Genomic DNA, 21,291 nt, shown 5'->3' on the forward strand with positions numbered 1-21,291 from the left:
AAAAATTACTATCATACCTATCTTGTTGAAATATGACTATAAGAAGATTGTTTTCTTCTTTATGGTAGGAGGCATTCATCAGTTTGTTGTTGTACATAAATGTGGATCTGAAATTACATAAAAAAACCACAAATTCATAACTTTTCTAGTGAGTAATAACAACTTTATTCAAGACATTTTAATTCCCACTGAGTTCTGGGTTTACTGTGGATTCAATATCATTCGTGAAATACAAAGTTTACTGGGTACAGGTAAACCAAAAATTCAAATTTTAAATGAGATACAAGATTTTTATAGCCTGGTATTGGTTTCCAAGAAATAAACGAATCCACAGTATTCTTGACACTTAAATGTTTAGCCTTTTTTTTTTTGACATACTATTAAATTTGGCTTTATTCACCACAATGTTTTGCTATTAAAATACAGAGTATTCTAGTTTAATATGATGCTATTTACAAAAAATAAAGTTACTTTTTAAACACAAAACCTAATAGGCTAATACACACCTGTTTGTAGATGAAGGGGAAATCTCTGCTAATGAACTGTAGATAGTCACAAAAGCCCCTCGCATCCCTGTTAAACCACTACATTTTTCTGGAAACTGGAACAATAGATCTTCCTACAAATATAAAATGATATTATCATGATTATAATATATTAATAAATAGCACTCTTAAGAAGTTAATCTGTTAGCTTTTATTTTTTTCAAACTACGGTTCTGTGTGATAAGATATTTCTTTTATTAGGATCTTTTTCTAGTTGCATTTATTTTATGTGTTAGCTGGAAATTGACAAAGGGTAGGTGGAATATAGTTTCTCTGTTTCACATAAGAATATTGACATTCTAAAAAAAAACATAAATTGACCTGTTGTATTTTTTAAATTTCACAAACATATAATGGAACAAGAACATGTGCATAGTACACGCATTGCCCCACTTGCACTATCATTTTTTAAGTTCAGAGGACTATGGAATTGGGGTCATATCATAGGGAACATGTAAAATAATTTTCAAGTTGATTAGACTTCAACTTCATCAAAAACTATCTTGAACAAAATCTTTAACCTGAGGTGGACAGACGGTCCACCCCAAAAGTGGCACTAAAACACCAACAATCAATTAATCAGAAGGACAGACGGACAGACAGGGGGACCATACAGACACACCAACCGAAAAACAGAATGCACCTCTACTATCATAGGTGGGGAAAAGAAATATGCAATCTGTCAAATGTGAAAGAATGATGGGAAATTTTGTTAGATTTGAGTCTTGATATCCTTAAAAATCATAAGTTGCCCTGTTTCACAGTGATTTACTTTTCATTACTATTTGTCAAGAAAAGATATCATATAGTATATTGACTTGTATTTCAATGAACTTACAAATTGCTATTTTATGATTTTATTTGTCACTTACAACATGATTAATAGAATTGAACTGAAATGAAAAAGTTAATACAAGTTTAAATGCATATCAACTGTATTGATGACACTATCCTGTTCAACACTCATCTTCATTTTAATTGATGGATTATTCTGTTACATGTCTTATCACATTTGGAGAAATAGTAGTCCAAATAATTATGACGTCTTGAAAGGTTATTATATATTTTTGCTTTGACACCTTACATCGACTATCACTAATATAAGACGTCAAAGCAAAACATTAAAATAGCCTCTCAGGACGTCATAATTATTTGGACTAGAGAAATGGCTGTGAACAACAACAGGGACATGATGAGGGTAGGAGAGTACATGTATCAATGTTATATAATCCACTCCCTCAACAGACCGTGGCAGACCTTCATGGATAGTCAAGGTCATTTAAAAAAACATTGTTGTCAGTCTCAACTTGAAACTCAAATTTCCTTATGAATCCAAATGTGTCATGAATGTCATGAATGTAGAGAATGAATATTATAACTTGTAATGTTTTTTTTATGCTGAATCTTAATGACCTTTAGATAAGCTGCTTTAATTTGTTCATTATTCTAAACTTGCTGGATGATTGCAAAATTAATTAATTTTAATTGGAAACAGCTTATAGGTAAATTTTTCATGTCAGCAGGTCACAGAATACTGTACATGATTTTTGTTGAAACCATCTAAATTGATTTTAAAAACTATATGGGAAATTCAAACTGATGTGTAATGCCAAGAAACACAGCTGATAAAATGACATTACTTGATTAATGTTATAATGAGTGAAATAAATCATAAAAAAAAAGTCTTCAAACATTATGATGTATCAATTTATTGCAGAAGTATTTTTCTTCAAAGATATCAGTTTTAGTTATTTTGTGAACATATTGTTTGATACCCCTACAAACAAATTATCTAAAAACATTAGTATGTGTTGGTTTGTCTGATAATTTTCTCGAGTAAGTATTTAATTGTGAGGCATTCAGATGGTATATTATCATCTTTAAACCACTATGTACAGTACAAACTAGACAATTAATAAAATATATAACTAAAAAAAATCTTTTTTCTCTCCTGGCATATGTACAATTTGGAAATTAATATGGCGTTCATTATCACTGAACTAGAATGTATTTGTTTAGGGGCCAGCTGAAGGATGCCTCCGGGTGTGGGAATTTCTCGCTACATTGAAGACCTGTTGGTGACCTTCTGCTGTTGTTTTTTTATGGTCGGGTTGTTGGCTCTTTGACACATTCCCCATTTCCATTCTCAATTTTAAATTTTAATGTTTATAAAACAAAATGAACACAGCATCACTTACAATACAATTTTCAAGTCACAATCTATAAAGCCTTTAAACTTACATCTTTATTGTTATTTTCTGAGTTCAATTTTTCCAGATCCACATACATGACAGCATGCAAGTTCTCTGCCCTTTGTTTTCCAAGAGTTATGTCCTCTTGTTTAGGCAGCAACTGTACTATCCCAGAATCCTTTGTAATGGTCTTTTTTAAAACTTGATGATGATTGTGTTTTGAAGACTTCTTAGAAACTTGTTGTACAACAAAAGACGCCTAAAAATGTAACATAAATTTATATCAAATGTATATATAATGATGTTGCATAAGAAATATTATGCACATGGCACAACTTTGAAATGGTTGGCATGGATGGGCATATTGTTGTTTTTTTAATTTCACTTTATTACTTATGTTTTTTGTATAGCCTTGCATTTTACCTTAATTTTGCTGAGTCTTGTACAAATCATATTCAATTTTGTAGACAATATCATGAATGTATAATCATTCTTTATTCAATAATACTTTTGAGAAAAAATGTAATAAAAGAGTTTCAATATTGCTGACACTTCACTTTCGCAATGATGGTAGACAAAAATAGTGTCAAATGTTTAAAAAAAAAATTGACCTTTTTAAGTAGACATTACACACATTTGAGTACAAAACAAACATGCATAATAGTATACAGTTACAGTAAATAATGTATTTCTTCAAGATACATGTATAAATGATTGTAGACACACTTGGTGACATATAATTAGTGAGTTATGTGAGTCCATTTCTTACTCTAGCCTTATTCATTAATGATATATTTAGTACTTGTAAAATCTGGAATTATAATGTTTCAAATAATTTGTCCTATGTACATAATCTTATGTATGAATTTTGTATTATTTTCTTTTTTTTTCTTTTTTTTATCTTTCAAAATTTCCACTGCCATGACTGCATATTCAGAGTACAAAAACCTTTACTTTTAAACTAGCAATTTTATTTTGATTAGTAGTTTAATTGCCAAAAGGTTAACTTGCTCTCATTAAGGGCCAACATTTTTATCTTTTTTTAACACATTGAATCCATGCCAAGGTTAACTATTAGTCCATTTTCTGTTTTTATCTTCTATTCTCTAGTGTTTTGTGTGGTTTGTTTTTCCTTTTAATTTCAGTGTTTATGAAAGGTCCATTATTTTTATGCTTCTATCATATGCATGTATTGGCAGTAGTGTGGACAACCAAAGAATTCATATTTACATGCTATTGTTGTTTTTCTTATTTTTTGGGTTATACATTTTTTGGGTTAATGTTGATTTTGATTTGTCAATGTGATGAACTGTTCAAGTATTACTTTTTCAGTTCAGGAACCTTTAACATGTTTAAAGACACTTTTTCAAATGCAATTATGCAGGTGATTTTAGTCCAGAATAAATTGGCTTTATATATCACATATCTAATAAGCAATAACAACACTATTATTGATAGATGGATAAACGCCACTTTTAAGCTCAGAATTTGGGCTCTTGTGTAGCGGCCAGTTTTAATTGGTGGAGGAAGCTGGAATGCCTGGAAAAAAAATGACCTTCGATAGGAAAACTGCCAATTCTAGTCAATTAAGACTGTAGTCAAGTGCACCCTCACAATCTGGGTTCGAAACTCACAACCTCAGTGTTGTCTGACTAGTGATTAAAGTAGTAACTACTTAGACCACTCAGCCACTGAGGCCTCCTGACAATCCTAATAAGGCTTATCTTAAACAAAACATGTAGCATGACCTCAAAGTTCAAAATAATTTCTAATTTAAGAGATAATATATCCTTCAACTTGATACTAGGAGAAGTGTGGATAGTTTTGTCTTTATATCATTTTATATTGTTCTTCCTGTTTTGTGAATAGAAATTTATCTTCAAAGATAATACTATCAACTTCATTTTTTTTATATTATATTTTTTTTTTTTTTTCAAATATAATTGACAACTTTTGACCTATATCATCCCCATGTGTATCCTTTAGAATATGCATGAAACATCATAGTTAGTATATAAAATTAGAAACTCAATCAATCCCTCTCAATTTCTGTAATAACTTCAGTTTTAAAAAACAGCATTCATTCACCTACATATCTTTTTTTAATATAGACAAACATACTCTTGTCATATTCCTGTATTGAAGTAGTGTCAAAATATTTGAAACTGTGTTAAAAAATCAACAAAAGTAACAATGAGAATAAAGTAAAATCTTCTGTAAGGCTTATAGTTAAATACACCAAGGGGTAAAATATCTAGCCTCAGGTTTAGTTAAATAAGCCGATTTAAAATAAGACTCTAAATTATTTATCACAATATTTTTTCATCTTAAGACTTAATGAGAAAAAGAAATGAAAAATACCTTGGTGTTTGTTTTTATGAGGTACGAGTGGTTATTAATTCAAATTGAAAAAAAACTTGTGAAAATAAACTGAAGAAATCTAATTAAAATTTAAATTTCTTGATGTTTTGATAGTTTGGGTCAGTGTGTGGCCACTTATCTTTATTAAGTTTATAGTATATTTGTTCAATGTTAACCAAAACAAGTACTGGAATAAACTAGGTAAAGAATTGAAAACAAGATTGTTTTGATATGAATAACAGATAGAGTAATTATTTTACTATTAAATTCCAAAAATTCTGAGCTCGTTCTGTTTTATAGTCAATCAAATATAGACTTTCAATTCAAAGGCTGTGTTGCAATTTTCTTTATTACAAATTTGAGGTAACTCCACATATAACTAGAAAGATGACCTTTTCAAATGTCACAGATAGTCCACCCCTGATTCAAACAGACTTGTTTTTCTTACAATGATCTGATTCTATTTATAGATATTTTTACACTGGCCTGGGCGTATTGCATTTCCGCTAATTTTTCAATGTTACAATACTATTTCATTTAGGACAAAGTACAATGTACTCCTTAATCATTAATTATTTTTCTCGAAAAAAGTAATAATTGATTTTTTCTAGGAATCGTTATTTACTGTTTGCTCGGAAAATTAATGTATTTATTTTCATAAACGTAGACTTTTTTTGCGGAAACATCATTTATTTTCCCAGAAAAGTAAAACCCAGACTTTACTCAATAAATAATAACATGTTAGAGGTTTTTGAACAGTAGCATTATCTAATCTTAATGGTACTTTTGTTCTTCAAACAATCAGTGGCAAAGAGTCAACTTTTCATTTTTCCATGAGACAATGTACATGTAATGTTATTCTATACTATCAACACCCCAGTTGTTCAACTGAACATTCTGAACATAAAAAGCTTTAAAAAAGGTTTAAACAGAAAAAAATATTTACTCAAGGACTAAAGCACAGATCTCTAAACATAAACAAATACCCAACATTAGGTAATCTTTTTCATCATATTACATATATTATGTTTTTACACAGTTAGAGACTTAGATGGCTTGCAGTAAATAACTTTACTTTGTTACATCAGACACATAACAATAAAATAGTCTGGGGTCCAAAACAAAATATGTGTGTTTGGAATTCCATCCTAATTAAGATAAAAGGTTGGTCACATCATGCACATGTTGACTGTAGGTTGGTAAAATGTTTGTCATTGATCAAAGTGGCAATTATCTACATACATGTGTACATGCAAACTTTTGATTAATTCTGTCACCACGGTCATGCATTTTGGTGAAGTAAGTTTGTACATGTAGTCAACTACCAAAATTTTACATGTTGATGAAAATCTTCATTAAGGGGACCACATATACACGTAGGTCCTTCCAAAAACAAGTTTATTTGACCTGAACTATAGACCTTTAATCTGATGCAAAAAAGAAATTCCTAAACATATATAGGTTTGGATGAAAATAGCAAATTATGGTTTCGATTTAGCAATTATAAATATCAATGGATACAATATATTTTCTATATAATGTCAATACACACATATTTGGTTGTTCCGTGTTGTAGGAAGGCTTTTTCAATAACTTCAAACTAAATTGCTCCTTTTATTTAAGTATTCAAATAGTTTCTGAATAAACAAAAATTATGATTATGAACCTTAAGGTGGTACCCAACACTTTCACTAAAATTAATTTGGCTCGTTTAATTTTCAAAAAATTTTGACAAAGTATTTACTTTGACCCTTTAACAAAAATATAAAAAATTCTAAAAATTTGAACCAAGCGTTTTATCAGAAAAATTACACTGATTATATAGCAGTTTGACAAACACTAATTTTGATCATTGAGAAGCTTTATATTGCATTCACAACGCAACGTAATTAAAACGTTTAGCTGATATTACAGAGTTATCTCCCTGTAGTGTTATGTACCACCTTAACAGATGAGATAGTTTTTATACAGTACCTACCTCTGAAGAAGAACACAATCTGGTGAATACTTCATCAATATTATTCCATGTAATCTCTTGTCCATTTACCAGTCTTAAACAGTCACCTGAAACAAGATTATTTCTTGTATAATTCTATGTTACATGTAAATGATGTTACTGTATATGTGTCCATCCTGGCATGGATAAAGAATGGGAGCAAACGTTTTCAATTTAAAAGAACAGTTGAGCGACATGAAGTTGGTTTTAGATGTGCCATTGTCGCATCACAATTGGGAAAATTAATTTGGAAAAAGGTTCATGAGGTTTACACGTAGTTCACTTTAATAATGTAAATTAATTAAATAGATAATAATTAATGCAACATTTAACAAAACCTCAGACTATGGACTACAATAAATAAAATATAAGGAATGTTCACCTATTTGGATATGTTTTTTCTTCAGAATGTCCCTTGTTGGATCTAACCCTCTGATGCATAGTCTATGGTTACTGCATTTTGTAGATTTAAAATGTCCTGGTATTATTCCAAAAAGGTCTTTACATAAGACCCTACCAACATAACTATGTGGTTTAGGAGTATCACCCAGTATCTTTGTAATGTTAACATGTTTTATTGGAATCTTAAACTGCACTAAATTATCCATTCTGTGAAACTCCAAACTATCATCATTTTGGTTACATCTACAATTAGCAATATGACATCCTTTTGAAAGAAGATTTCCATTAGGGGAGGTAATCTGTTGATTGACAATGTTGTGGATGTTATTCACTTCATTGTCAGTACCATACCCAACATCGTCTATGCTACTTTCATGACTGTTCTTTATTTTCAGTTGTTTACATTTTTCTGCTATCTCCACATAAAATATATTTCCTTTTTCGTCTGTCTCTGGGCACAATGAATTACCAGGTTTACTGAAGGAACTGAAGAAAAAACAACAATGTTTTTATGAGTACAATGTAAGTTAAACAGATGCTTAAACATGTTTACTGTGAGTAGAGCTCTAAAAAGTTATACCAACACTTCTACCACAATAATGATACAAGAATATGTGTCAATCAGCAAAAATTATCATGATGATAGGATGCTTTATAAAAAAAGATGTGGTATGATTGCCACTGAGACTACTCCCCAAATAACACAGAAAATAAAAGGCCTCAAAAATGACAAAAGTAAAACAATTCAAAAGAGAAAACTAATGATCTTATTTATGTACAAAAATGAACACGTCACACATCAACAAACGACAACAACTGAGTTACAGGCTCCTGACAAGCACATACATTGTACATACAGAATGTGGCTGGGTTAACCATGTAAGCAGGATCCTAACACTCCCCCTAACCTGCCCTGCTCCTACTACATATATACTACAATGTATTACATTACAAAAGTTCACATCTTTTAACCCTTTCCTCCATAATGATGCCTTTTGATGCCACCCCCTTTACTCAATAATGATGTCTTTTGATGTCTCTGTGTAGTGCCTCAGTTGAAAAGTCGTGCCTATGAAAATTCTGTTTCAGACTTAATGATAAATTTGGCTATTTTTTTAATCCAGAAAAGCGATTCAGACACATCAAATTATTGAACGTGGTGTTTTCATTTTTTATAACTTGTGCAAGCTAAAGCTTCATACATAGCTATGGACAGAGGCAAATTTAGAGGGGAATGGGGGAGTGCCTAGACCATCCCTTATAGAGCTTTATTTATCATTAATCAAGACATTTTACCATTTCCACTACAAAATTTGTCTTCAGTTTTGGGCCAGTACACAAGGAGATGGATTTACAAAGATGTGCAGACCACTATGATTTCTGATGACTTGGAGTGATATTCAGATATATAACCATGATAGAGGGGATAGGACCTTTATCATGTTGATCAGGACTTCGAAATCTGGTGTTTTTAAGCTCAGAATTTTGGGATTGACCTTTTCGGGATCCAGAAATTATTTTTTGAATTTCCGGATGTCAGGATTTATACTTATTTAATTTCGAGAACTCAGGATTTCGTTTTTTTAAGCGAGGGATTTCGGGATCAGGACCCCTTAACCCCCCTCATGATAATAGACATACAGATTTAGGATCCTGTCAAATAATGTTTTAACCTAGGATTATTATGTATATATATGTTTGTCCCAGTTTTAACATACTCTTTATTAACAATTTAGAATTAACATCAAAGAACTGAACTCAAATTTTATACACTTCAGAATATATGTAAACCATATTGTAAACTCGCCTAACACTTTAGTCCATAAAATATATAATAATGTAGAGAAAACAAGTAAATGGGTTAACATTGTAAAAGACTGGTTAAATAAATTAGGTTTTGGTCATCTCACTTTTGATACTTATAATTTAAAATATCACATAAATAGTATCCAACAAAGAATCTATGACCAGGCTTATCAAATTATAAATTGTTCTATAAATAATGAAATAAATGTGAAAAATTAAATTTCTTTTGTCATACTAAAAGAATTAGAAAAAGGCCCCCATATATTGATATATGTAAATTCAAAACTGACCGATCAGTTTTCAGTAAATTTAAACTAAGTGCACATTCCCTAGCAATTGAAAGAGGGCGTTATACCAACATTGAAAGAAGTAAACGCATTTGCTTATCCTGTAACAGACAAGAAATTGAGGATGAATAACATTTCTTCTCAATCTGTCCATGCTATAAATCATTAAGGGATACCTATATACAAAATATTAATAAAAATCTTAACTTCAATTTTATTAAATTGCAGTCCACTATAACACTTAAGCATTTGACTGTACTTTTAAATAGCAGTCTACCAGTCATTATAAAAATCACCATAAAGTATATTAATGATTGTAATTTATTAAGAACATCTGTATAACTTGTATTTCTTTTAATATGCATTGCCAACCTAATTTTTGTTTGTGTACTTTTTTCAATTGTTCATGAACATTTAATAATAATGTGTTAACTGTTGATATTTGTAGCCTTTTTTCTTCTTTGCTGTGAATACCACTGTCACTCTAATATAATTGAAATCAATTTAACTATTGTAAGTTTATTGTCTTAATTTTGTATGCCATAACCATTTAATGTAAATGTGTTTGTGCGAATAAAATATTGTCTATATTGTCTATTGTAATGAAAGGGTTTAAGGGCAGCCATCCCTCTGTAAATATAACTGTTTCTATCAAAACATTATAAATAGAACAATTTGTGAATACATAATTTACCCGGGATACTGGAGGTGGTCCTATATTAGGATGGAATCACAGGCACTAGACGTTCTGTCAATAGCATGAAAATATTGGCAATGGGAAGAAAATAGTGTCCATATATATAATATTATATTATATACAACTCGTCTAAACATCAACCCAACAATGTTAGATCTGTAAATTTGCTTTCGCAAATTTTTGGTTCTTCCCTCGCCGGGATTCGAACCCATGCTACTGTGATATCGTGACACCAAATCGCCTGCACTGCAGCCGTCCCGCTAGACCACACGACCACCTGGGCTCTCAAAAAAAGAGCTTTCGGTGGCCATATGTTACCTTTCCACGTCAGTTTTAATCTAGCGGCGTACTACAGTACATGATATATAAGGCATGAAGATGTTATTGTTACAGATCAGCTAAATTATCTATAGTAAAGGATCCTACAAATTAATGTAAGATACAGTCACAGAAAATAATTATATTCATAAGTACGTCTGAGTCAGTGACAACCCTACAACAGATGTATCCATCGGATCGCCATCAATGATGGTAATACATGGCTGTGTACATAATGTATATACAACTCGTCTAAACATCAACCCAACAATGTTAGATCTGTAAATTTGCTTTCGCAAATTTTTGGTTCTTCCCTCGCCGGGATTCGAACCCATGCTACTGTGATATTGTGACACCAAATCGCCTGCACTGCAGCCGTCCATTATATTATATTATATATATGGACACTATTTTCTTCCCATTGCCAATATTTTCATGCTATTGACAGAACGTCTAGTGCCTGTGTATGGACACTATTTTCTTCCCATTGCCAATATTTTCATGCTATTGACAGAACGTCTAGTGCCTGTGATGGAATATACTACAAGACAAGACAAGACAATGACTAATGTTTTGCATTCATTCTCAGAAGCTAACACGTCATAATACTAGAATTGTTAATGCCGTAAATATGTGTCATAACCCCTGTATAAACTTGATGAATGTTTTTTCCTTTATCATGTTTAAAATTAATCAGTCTGCCCTTCCCCCTTTTTTCAATTTGGCTTCATGGGGTCTACAAAGGTAGAAGAATAAGTTATGAAACCAAAGGAACAGTACCTACATTCAGAAATGTCTTTCTCATAGGTAAGATTTTTACGAAAAATGTACAACAGCTTGTTAATTATCAAACTTAACTTTGGACAAACTTTTTTTTTTGTACTTCTGTGGAGATAGTAAACATGAGACCAATTCCGGACAACTCACTTCCGAAATTAATGTTCATTTGTGAAATTATGATTTCTGATCACGATAATCATTTGTAAACTTAATTAATTTACTCTGCTTCTTATGTTAGACTGAGACTAATCGGGCTCCATCGTCAAACTGTTGTAATAGAAATGCAGAAATGTTATTGGGACCAATAGATAATCATCAACTTGGTCTGGTGGAAAGGCCATGAGTATTTGTATTAGTTCTGGCAGAGACATATATACATATGTGTATATATGTCTCTGGTTCTGGTATAAACGGTTAATGACACGTTAATATGGTGGTGTTTCAGTATAAACATATTTTGGGATTATTAACCAAGATTAGTCTTTTTTTTTTGTGTCATTGTTTTGTATTGTTGTTTATTACAATCCTATGTTGATTCTATGATCAATAAAATATTTCTTAATCCTTGAAGTCAATCATGAAGGATCTAAGCCAGTTGTATATATGTACGATTTATTCGAAAACGCGGGGAACACAACAATGTTAATGTGTTCATTTAGTAACATTTCTAATTATATAAGCGAGCCCTTCCTAACCGCATTTTTCTACTTAGGTTATAATTTCAGAATGTTGAACCAATTTCTAGATATAAGATACAAAATCTTATTGTGACTTTTGATTTCAGATTAGATCTAATGCGATGAACTTCACCGACTTTTATTATTGTACACCGTCCGACTCACTCAATGCATTAGGTTAGTGTGTAGGACGCTAAATACCTCTTAGTAGTATTCATTATTGTACTTATTGAACGTTAGATCTGCTCCAGTGGGAGGCATACACATTAGCATGCTGTCCTAAAGAATAGACTGACAACTAAATGCCACGGTACCCGACATTACAGACCTAACCAATCCATTATAAATAATTATTTGCAATATATCTTCTAATATATCAGTAAGAAATCTATATATCTGACCTTACCTAGTAAGATTTTACATATACATTTTATTAGTATATTTGCATGACCTCACTTGTGACTTCTAAAAATGTTCATTAAGCAAAAGAGAACAAGCAGTAGAAAATGTCGTTTTCAGTTTTAATGTTGTGAAAAGTTGTCATGCATGTATATAACGAGTTGATCTTACTGATTGTTTAAACTGTTGTATATTGTTTGCCAACACACTTTTACGATAATATTCAGCCTTGTTTTGCAAGGGGTTTAGAGTGTAATCCTGATTTTCATGCATACTAGTTTGCTTCTAACTTCGGGGTCGAGTTCTTCCGTAAAATGGGGTCCGTCGGCTGTGCGGTACATGTATAATGCACAGCCACGTTCTGTCAGAATAGAGGTATTAGATATTCGTTGCCTCATTGTAGGTTGACTGCCGTGCGCTCTGCATGACAGAACACGTGCATCAAATCTTTTAGGATTACATATCGGATCACTAACAAGGCAAAATGTGTATCGCTATACAACTTAATCGTATTTCCATATGACACTTCAAACTTTCTTCTCTTCATCCAGGTCCTCACACCCAACAGAACATACCGATTGTATGAAATGAAAACTTGTTCTGTCTCGAATATGCATGACATAATTGACACTGAACGTTTAGCAAGGAACAAATCAAGCCAATGAGTCGATGCCACATTTTGATCACCTTTTATCCATGAGGTTATCATGTACTACTACTGACTTACAAGTACTTATTCATTGGTCAAATTTGGCAAATTCCAAATTAATCACTGAATGATCCCAATTCTCAAAAAGAAATCTTTGGAAAGCTATTTTTCGAACTTTTATTTTTAATTTCACCGCAATCATTATCAAAGACATGGCAATGACCTACAGACGTCAAAGATGAAAATACGGATTTCAACAACAAACTTTTTAACTTTCAATGTGCTAAGAACTAGATAGCATCGAGTCTATAGAGAAATGTGAAAATAATTAAATAGTCTATACAATATCTATCAGGCTACACCAAATGACCTATCTTATAAAAAACTAACACATAATCGCATTATTAAAGACAATAACCGAGAGGTTCTTGACTTCGAATAATTATCTTTAATTCAATGATTTAACCCTCTCGGTTCATGGAATATCGTACAATCAAAGCAAGTTCAGAAAAGCGCTATTCTCTTTTATAAAGACAACAAACACTCATTTTTTTATTGTTCGTTCTTATGTTGTACTGTTACATCACTGTCTCGGGTTAAGGAGAGGGTTTGGGGTCCTTCTGACATGTTTAACCCTGTCACATTCTGTATGTAAGTGTCTGTTCCAAGTAAGGAGCCTTATAATTCAGCTGTTGTCTTTTGCTTATGTGTTACATATTTGTTTTTCGTTCATTTTTTTATTTATAAAAAATAGGCCGTTAGTTTTCCCGTTGAATTATTTACATTGTTATTTCAAGGCATTTTATAGCTGACTATACGGTTTGTTCTTTCCTCATTGCTGAAGGCCGTACGGTGACCTATCTATAGATGTTAATTTCTGTGTCGCTTTGGTCTCTTAAGGAGATATGTCTCATTCGCAATCATACCACATCTTCTTTTATATATTTAATGAAAGATCATCATGTAGCAACTTTTCCTGAGCAGCCTGAATAATGAGTATAAAATTAAGAATGGAAATGGGGAATGTGTCAAAGAGACAACAACCCGACCAAATGAAAAAAAAAACAACAACAAAAGGTCACCAACAGGTCTTCAATGTAGCGAGAAATTCCCGCACCCGGAGGCGTCCTTCAGCTGGCCCCTAAACAAATATATACTAGTTCAGTGATAATGAACGCCATACTAATTTCCAAATTGTACAAAAGAAACTAAAATTAAAATAATACAAGACTAACAAAGGCCAGAGGCTCCTGACTTGGGACAGGCGCAAAAATGCGGCGGTGTTAAACATGTTTGTGAGATCTCAATATATATATATGTCACAGTTGATACGCTATTCCATAACTGGCATCTCCTATCATGCTTTCCTTGATAGAGGGTTGATGCGTACATGTAAGTTTTAAAACAAGATTAACAAATGGTGGAGTTGAAATCATTCCTTTGTAAGTATTACGGACTCCATTTATAGTTGGTCGACCGTTATGGAATATCCGTTCACAGATGATATAGCAGATATGTTTCAAATGTCGTAACAACCACCCCTTCCCCTTTTCCCGAATGTGACCTACCCCCATAATACTAAAATGAAAAGCAAGACAGGTGCCATATGCGGAGAAGGATCTGCCTACTCTTCGCCCCCCGTTTTTTGGTGGGATTGAACGGTAATGCTCAGTTTTTATTTTTTTATATTGTGTTTTGTCTACTTTTGCATGTCTGTTGATCTATTTTAGCCATGCATTTTCATTTTATTTTTAACTCACGAGTTGGAATGTCCGTTCGATATCTTTCCCCTCTCTTATAAAATGAAGAAGAATGTTTCTAAAAATATGAATTCCCCAGCTCAAGCTTTGCAATTTTCCAAGTTACAAAAAGGCCATATAAGCTCTAGAACGGTAAAGTACTCACTGCCAAAATTCAATCTTTGTTTGCTAGTTACTGTGCTTATAGCAATGTGTTTGAGTTTCATAAAACTTGCACGATGCAGCAGAATTAAGCTAAAAGTGCGGAAACGAAAATTAGACGGCCGGTCAAGAATAACACTTAATGTCCCTGTGCCTACGACAGGGGCATGACATAAGACCATTTATGTTTGACAAACTATATATATGTATTTACTTGTGTACTGTTTTTCAGACTTTTAGTCCCTGGTCCACAAAAGCCTGACATTTTAGAGCCAATTTCCTAATGCATGCAGTTTAACACTTTGGTTGGCTTGCTTGCTTGGTTTATATAACTGTTTACTCGAGCATTGTAATTAAGTTTTACAATTCTAATCAATAGATAAGTTGGGCTTCAGTCTGTATAATGCTATTGGACGCTTTCAAGAGCAAATTCAAGCAAGCAAGCCAACCAAACCTTTAAACTACAGGCATTAGGAAAATAGCTGTAAATACATTTGAAAAAGTATGCATGATTTTACATGATAAATATCGAGACGTTTGTATTATCCACAAGACAGAGAAAATAGAAACATAATCATTTTGATAATGTTGATTAATTGGTGTCCTGATGCCACTTTCAGCACTATTGTGCTATTTCGTGGGGGTCAATTCATATTGGGGGGGGGGGGGGGGACTGTCACTGATTCCTAATCAGTTTAGATTAGAGTCGAACACACCATATATAGAAACCTAAACGTTTTCTGTTTCTATACACACATGACATGTCTTGATTTATTTTAATACCCTTTTATATCTCTTCTACCCGTACACAATCAATATCTATTGATAATTTTGCTTTGTCCATTTCCTTCCAAATTAATAATTAAGGTAATTTTCTACAGAATCAATTTGTCTATTGTATTTATTACAGAATGAAGGTTATTCTAATTGTCACGTGTCCAGGAATAAAGGTTAATTTACGTCCCGGGACATCACAGACAAAATAGATCTAATTGACCTTTGAGAATCAAATTAATTATTTGTACTCCATTTTGACATTAATTATGTTTTGCCTTGATTTACAGCGAAACGTAAAAGTTACTGCAAAACAATTTATCCTTTGTGAAACTTTGTATTAGATATTTAAATTAAATTACAAACGATTAAAATTTTATTCTTGGCAGTTTGGTTTTGTTAAAATGATTTGTGCGGTCTTAGTGAAACTTAATTTTGTAAGATTCAATAGGCAGAAATAGTTTACGACTGTAATTTTTTAACATATTGAACTTGAAAAATATTTATCTTGTAAAAGTTGTAGTACACAACTCCCTTACATACAATATGACCATTGAGCTTATTTTTCTAGTAAAATCATTACCATATAAGAAAGACATTCGTTATGAGAGCTGATGTCAACCTAGAGGAAATAAACAATTTTTGAAAACATCTTTTAAATTTTATAAATTGATACCATTCGGAGCTCCAGCTGAGTTACATACATGTAATAGAGGTTGCCTTATTTATTCAACTGCAAGTTTTCTTGTAGCCGTATATTTATATAGTAGCATCGGGTTTGAGGGAGTAGAGAGAACAGGCGGGGGAAAAAGGGGGGGGGGGGTCGTCACGGTCTAGCAGGAAAACTATTCTTTGACTTCAAACTGATATTCGTTGATTCTTTTCACAGATTGGGTCTTAAGGAAAAAAGCGAATACGGGTCATCTCTGGATAGTGTGTCAGGTTATGGCGACCATCATCAGTCGGCCTTTTACTATGAAATATCATGTTTTAAAATAACACGCCACCCGGCAGGGGTTGAATGGGGGAAGGTTTTAATAAGCTGGCATCACACTGTCATATTCTCGTCGAATGGCAAAACAGGAACGTTGAATAGATGTATCAGGGATATATTGGAAAATAACAACCAAAATCACGTTTTCGTGTTTGATTATGATAAGCTGCTGAGGGGCTCGAAACGATGAGTTAACGAAAAAATTGCGGGGAAACGGGGTATCATGTATTAAGATCCGGTATTTTTAGTTTATCAAAGAAACGATACAAACGGTTAGGATTGTACAAATCCGGCCAATTTAGATTAGTTTCATGTTCGAATGCCGTTAACACTGGAAAAGAAATGCGATCACTTTACAGAAACGTCTAGATAGTGGTTTACCTTCCAACATTATCATTTGTTTTTGTGGAGAAATGTAGACAACATGCAGAGATATGCAATTTCTTAAAGTAATGAACTCTTGTCCAAGAGATTACTTATCCACAAAGATTTCCCATTCTTAGTATGCAATAAATCAGAGGAGATTTTGGATTGAAGATCATATAATAGATGCACTAAATTTTCCGAGTTTGTCCGACATTTTCATGTTAGGTATGAGGCTTACCTGTTAGATAAAATAGTTTTGATGCTGTCAAATTCTGAGGAACCAATACTTTGGCATACGGGTACTTTTAATCCAAACATCTTGTAAACTGGAAATAAAATCAACATCTTATATACTTCATTTTTAACACGACATCCTGTCGTACAAATAAAAACTTTTCTCAATTAAAACACAATGAAGCTAGGTATATTAGAGATACAAGTTCATGAACTACATATTAAATCTTTTGAAGATAAAAATCATATATTGGCGTTCTTTGTATGAGGAAAACTTTATGACCACAACTTGTGAAACATGACAAAATATAAATGTTAAGATGAGCGTTAATAACGTTTCCGCCGTTTGACTTGTGTATGAACTCTAATTTTGTTCTGTTTTAATATCTACATATCTTAAAGAATAAATTTAAAATCACCTTCTAATTCAGATGAAATTACCCGTAAAATTATAAGGATGTGATTATTATCAAGAATGAAAATAAAAAATCTCAGTTTGAAACGTTTCTTTGGTCCATTTAAAAATCAAATTATTTGAAGATTACTGTAAAATTATCAAAATTCGATGAAAACGATTCACAGCACGATCTTTTTGACATTAGTCCGAATCTAGATGTCAGTTTACAATGCAAGATTTATTTACTTTAACTGAATTTGCATATTTAGAATGAAAAATGTAAAAACGAACTATAGTGTGCCACAATGAATGATGGACAATGCGATTTTGTTTGAAAAAAAACGTCCAAGGATTTGTATAATAAGAATCTAACTATACAAATCCTTGAAATGAATACAAAATTCCATCTGTGATTTGCTTAATTCGATACCTTAACCGTAATTTTTTCTGTGACCATAATTTTATAGAAATTGAAGTAAAAATATGAAAAAGATTAATATACTTACTTGTTTGTCCTTATTATGAAATCAACACATTTCTTAATTCACATTAAAATTTACACCAAAATATTTTTAACTTCTAATCCAAAAAACAAACTATGCACAAGAAGTTCAACAAGTGTCTTCAAGTTTTCTTATTGCCATTGAAAAGTAATCTTTCTCATTAAGAACAAAACCCCGTTATCGATAAAACAAATAAAGTAGATTGTCGTAGAACATTAAGTTACATTTAACATGTTTAACATCTAAGTTCACATTCCTGACACTATTTAACTTGCTATGAACTATAATAAGCTTATCATTTTCATACATCTACTATTATATCTAAACAGAAGATTATAACCGTATAAATATCGATCTGATAATCCCCTAATTATTTACCGATAAAATAAATACTATAATCCACGAATGATTGTATATTTTCGCTTCGAGTCGTTTTCGCAGCGTGTATCCTGTCACACTTAAGTTTTTAGTAATTAAAATTTTTCGCTCTAAGGCATTTTCACTTTGTCATTTTCGCAGCGTGTGCCATTCTGTCACCTTCGAAATTTTGAAATTTTAATACCAAAAAAATAGAAGGTCCAACTAAAAAGTTTGTAAAATATGCAAGATTGAAAATCTGAAGAATATACATACAAAGCTTTATAATCTAATATGCTTAATAAAACATATGGATAGGTTTAGAGTGGATCAATTTTTGTGTATATTATTTTTCTAGCATATTTGAACAAAGATTTTGGTTTTAGAAAAGAAAATCTTCTTTTATGTGAATGAACTAAGGATTTGGAATACGTTGTTCAGCACGTTGTTTAATAAGAAAGATAAATTCCTTCAAGCAAAGGGAATTCACCCATTTTAAATAAACAAACTTGAAAATGGAATATTTGGTTAAGATAATTCTTGAAGGAACATTCTTTGAACGAAAACCCATCCAAACAACTTTGTTTAATGTTGGAATATTGACTGATAAATCGATGTTTATTGATTGACAAAAGTTCAATACGGGTCCAAGATAATTTACACAAGAACAAAAAAAAAATCGTTAAACTGTAAATATGTATGATATCAAATAAAGCTTATTAATGCAAAATTCCCAATCTTATATAATAAATATGTAAGGGAACATTGTATTTCATACATATGCATGATCTCATAAAAGAATACCAATAGATAGATACCTAGATTTTAGTGTATTCGCACAACCTATTAATCTAATCTACGGCACAGTGACCGATATTAGAGTTCAGAATGAAAGAAAATATTATTGAGCAATTAAGTAATACGATATTGAGAAATTAAAAAAAATAAATTCAAAGCCAAATTTATATCGAACGTTAGCTACTGCCCGTCATAAAACTACATACATGCAATGGCGGACCCTGACATCGAATTTCGTTACATCTGCGCAAATAACGTAATAAAAAAAATCGAGTGTCTTATCAATTTATCATAACGAACAAACAAACTGATACCATAAACAATATAAATATTGGTGAAGAAATAGTCCCTTTAGTTCCAACTGAATGCAAAATCATTTTTTTCTAAAATCCTGTTTTGTCGACAGAAACAAAAAACAAAACACAGCAAACTAGAGACTGATTAACCCGAACTCTACCAAAAATTAGGGGTGATTTCAGTTACTCCAAGAAGTTAAGCAGCTCCTGCTCCACATGTGGCATCCGCTAATAGAATTTATCAGGGTTTGTTACAGGCTATACGCTCTCTAAACGACGGGATATCTAGTGAAATTAAAGAGTTGGAGCATTCCAAACCAATTTAGCTGATTAATTGCAGAACAAAGTGAAAGTAGTAAAATTGACATTGAAATAGCAAAGAGCATTATATCGCCTTTGTAAACCAACCAGTGGAGGTTAAGAGTAAGATAACTCAGGGAACTGATAGCTAAAAGGAAAAGGAAATTACACGGAAAAACTCTTAAACATGTGGAAAATGCCTAAAACACGAGAAAAAATGCATTTACCATTTGTTTCTAGCAAACCAAGCTTATATATGAGCCAGTCCATGCGAAAAGGTACAAAAACGAAAAATTTACGAAATTCTAAAAAGTGTGCATAATTATTGGTAGTAGACTTGTGATTTATAAAACACATTTACTTTTCCTCATATCATCAAGCTATGAGCTACACGCACCTGCAAGTGCTGAGACCCAATCCCCTTAGTTTTATCTAGATTTTTAATGAATTATTTCATAAATTTCAATCATTTTCAAAGTTAGATTTAAATGGCTTGATTAGCCAATTGATAATGTTAACCCCGGTAGCAGTGGGGAAAAGGCTCTCGCTTACGATGCTGATATCAATGCATTTAAACCGGACAATGGTTCGAATCCCGTGCAACTGAGGTTGATTTATATAATATTAAATAACTTAACTAAACTTAACTTTGATTTATATAATATTAAATAACTTAACTTAACTTAACTCAATTTCTGAAATACAAGATGTCATAGTTTTTGTGTTTTCCCTCATGTTTTAATGTTGTCTTACTTTCTTTAAACCTGTAGAACTGACGGAAGTTATTGACTTTTGTCTCTGTAGTATCGCATTTTTTTTTTTCGGATAAAATCGTTTTTCAAAAATACTATAACAAACTTTGATAACGTGTCCTGTAAAGTTGACCAAAAGAACTTTTTGTACATTTTCGCACGGACTGGCTCATACATATTTCCGACAACTACAGTAGAGATAAAGAGAGGAACAAAAAATCAAATTAAAAAGTCAATTTAAATGGAGCAACATAATATTTGATTGTCTGGGTCCTGGTAAGCAGAGAGCAGTATATGTTTAGTACTACATTCCTATATGTTACATAGAACAATTGATTAGTCAGAGGATAGCAAAACACCTTAAGGGGCTTCATATGTATGCCATACACCTGATAATACATCTCAATCATACGAGGAGAGACAAGAGCTGAAATATGGATGCATCACTTGAACATATGCAAATAATATTATGGAAATTATTTCTGTTGTTTCGTTGTCTTCCTCTTATAG

General features: G+C 32.0%; 1 protein-coding gene across 2 annotated transcripts in view; it reads right to left on the minus strand.

Annotated features, from left to right (window-relative positions):
* The window catches only part of LOC134695706 (protein inturned-like), a 28,723-nt gene extending 10,116 nt beyond the window's left edge, over positions 1-18,607 (minus strand). Inside the window, exons 1-7 of one of the 2 annotated variants that reach the window (XM_063557074.1) lie at positions 18,282-18,607; positions 17,383-17,470; positions 7,477-7,982; positions 7,077-7,162; positions 2,787-2,996; positions 507-619; positions 18-107 (exon numbers count right to left, since the gene is read on the minus strand). In XM_063557074.1, coding sequence (XP_063413144.1) covers positions 18-107; positions 507-619; positions 2,787-2,996; positions 7,077-7,162; positions 7,477-7,982; positions 17,383-17,462 — 1,085 coding nt within the window. In that variant the 5' untranslated portion in view covers positions 17,463-17,470; positions 18,282-18,607. Of the gene's footprint in view, positions 1-17; positions 108-506; positions 620-2,786; positions 2,997-7,076; positions 7,163-7,476; positions 7,983-11,388; positions 11,507-17,382; positions 17,471-18,281 lie in introns of those variants that run through there. The other variant, XM_063557075.1, reaches the window with a different exon arrangement.
* Positions 18,608-21,291: the final 2,684 nt, after the last annotated feature.

The sequence above is a fragment of the Mytilus trossulus genome, chromosome 14 (assembly GCF_036588685.1).
Source record: "Mytilus trossulus isolate FHL-02 chromosome 14, PNRI_Mtr1.1.1.hap1, whole genome shotgun sequence".
NCBI lineage: Eukaryota > Metazoa > Mollusca > Bivalvia > Mytilida > Mytilidae > Mytilus > Mytilus trossulus.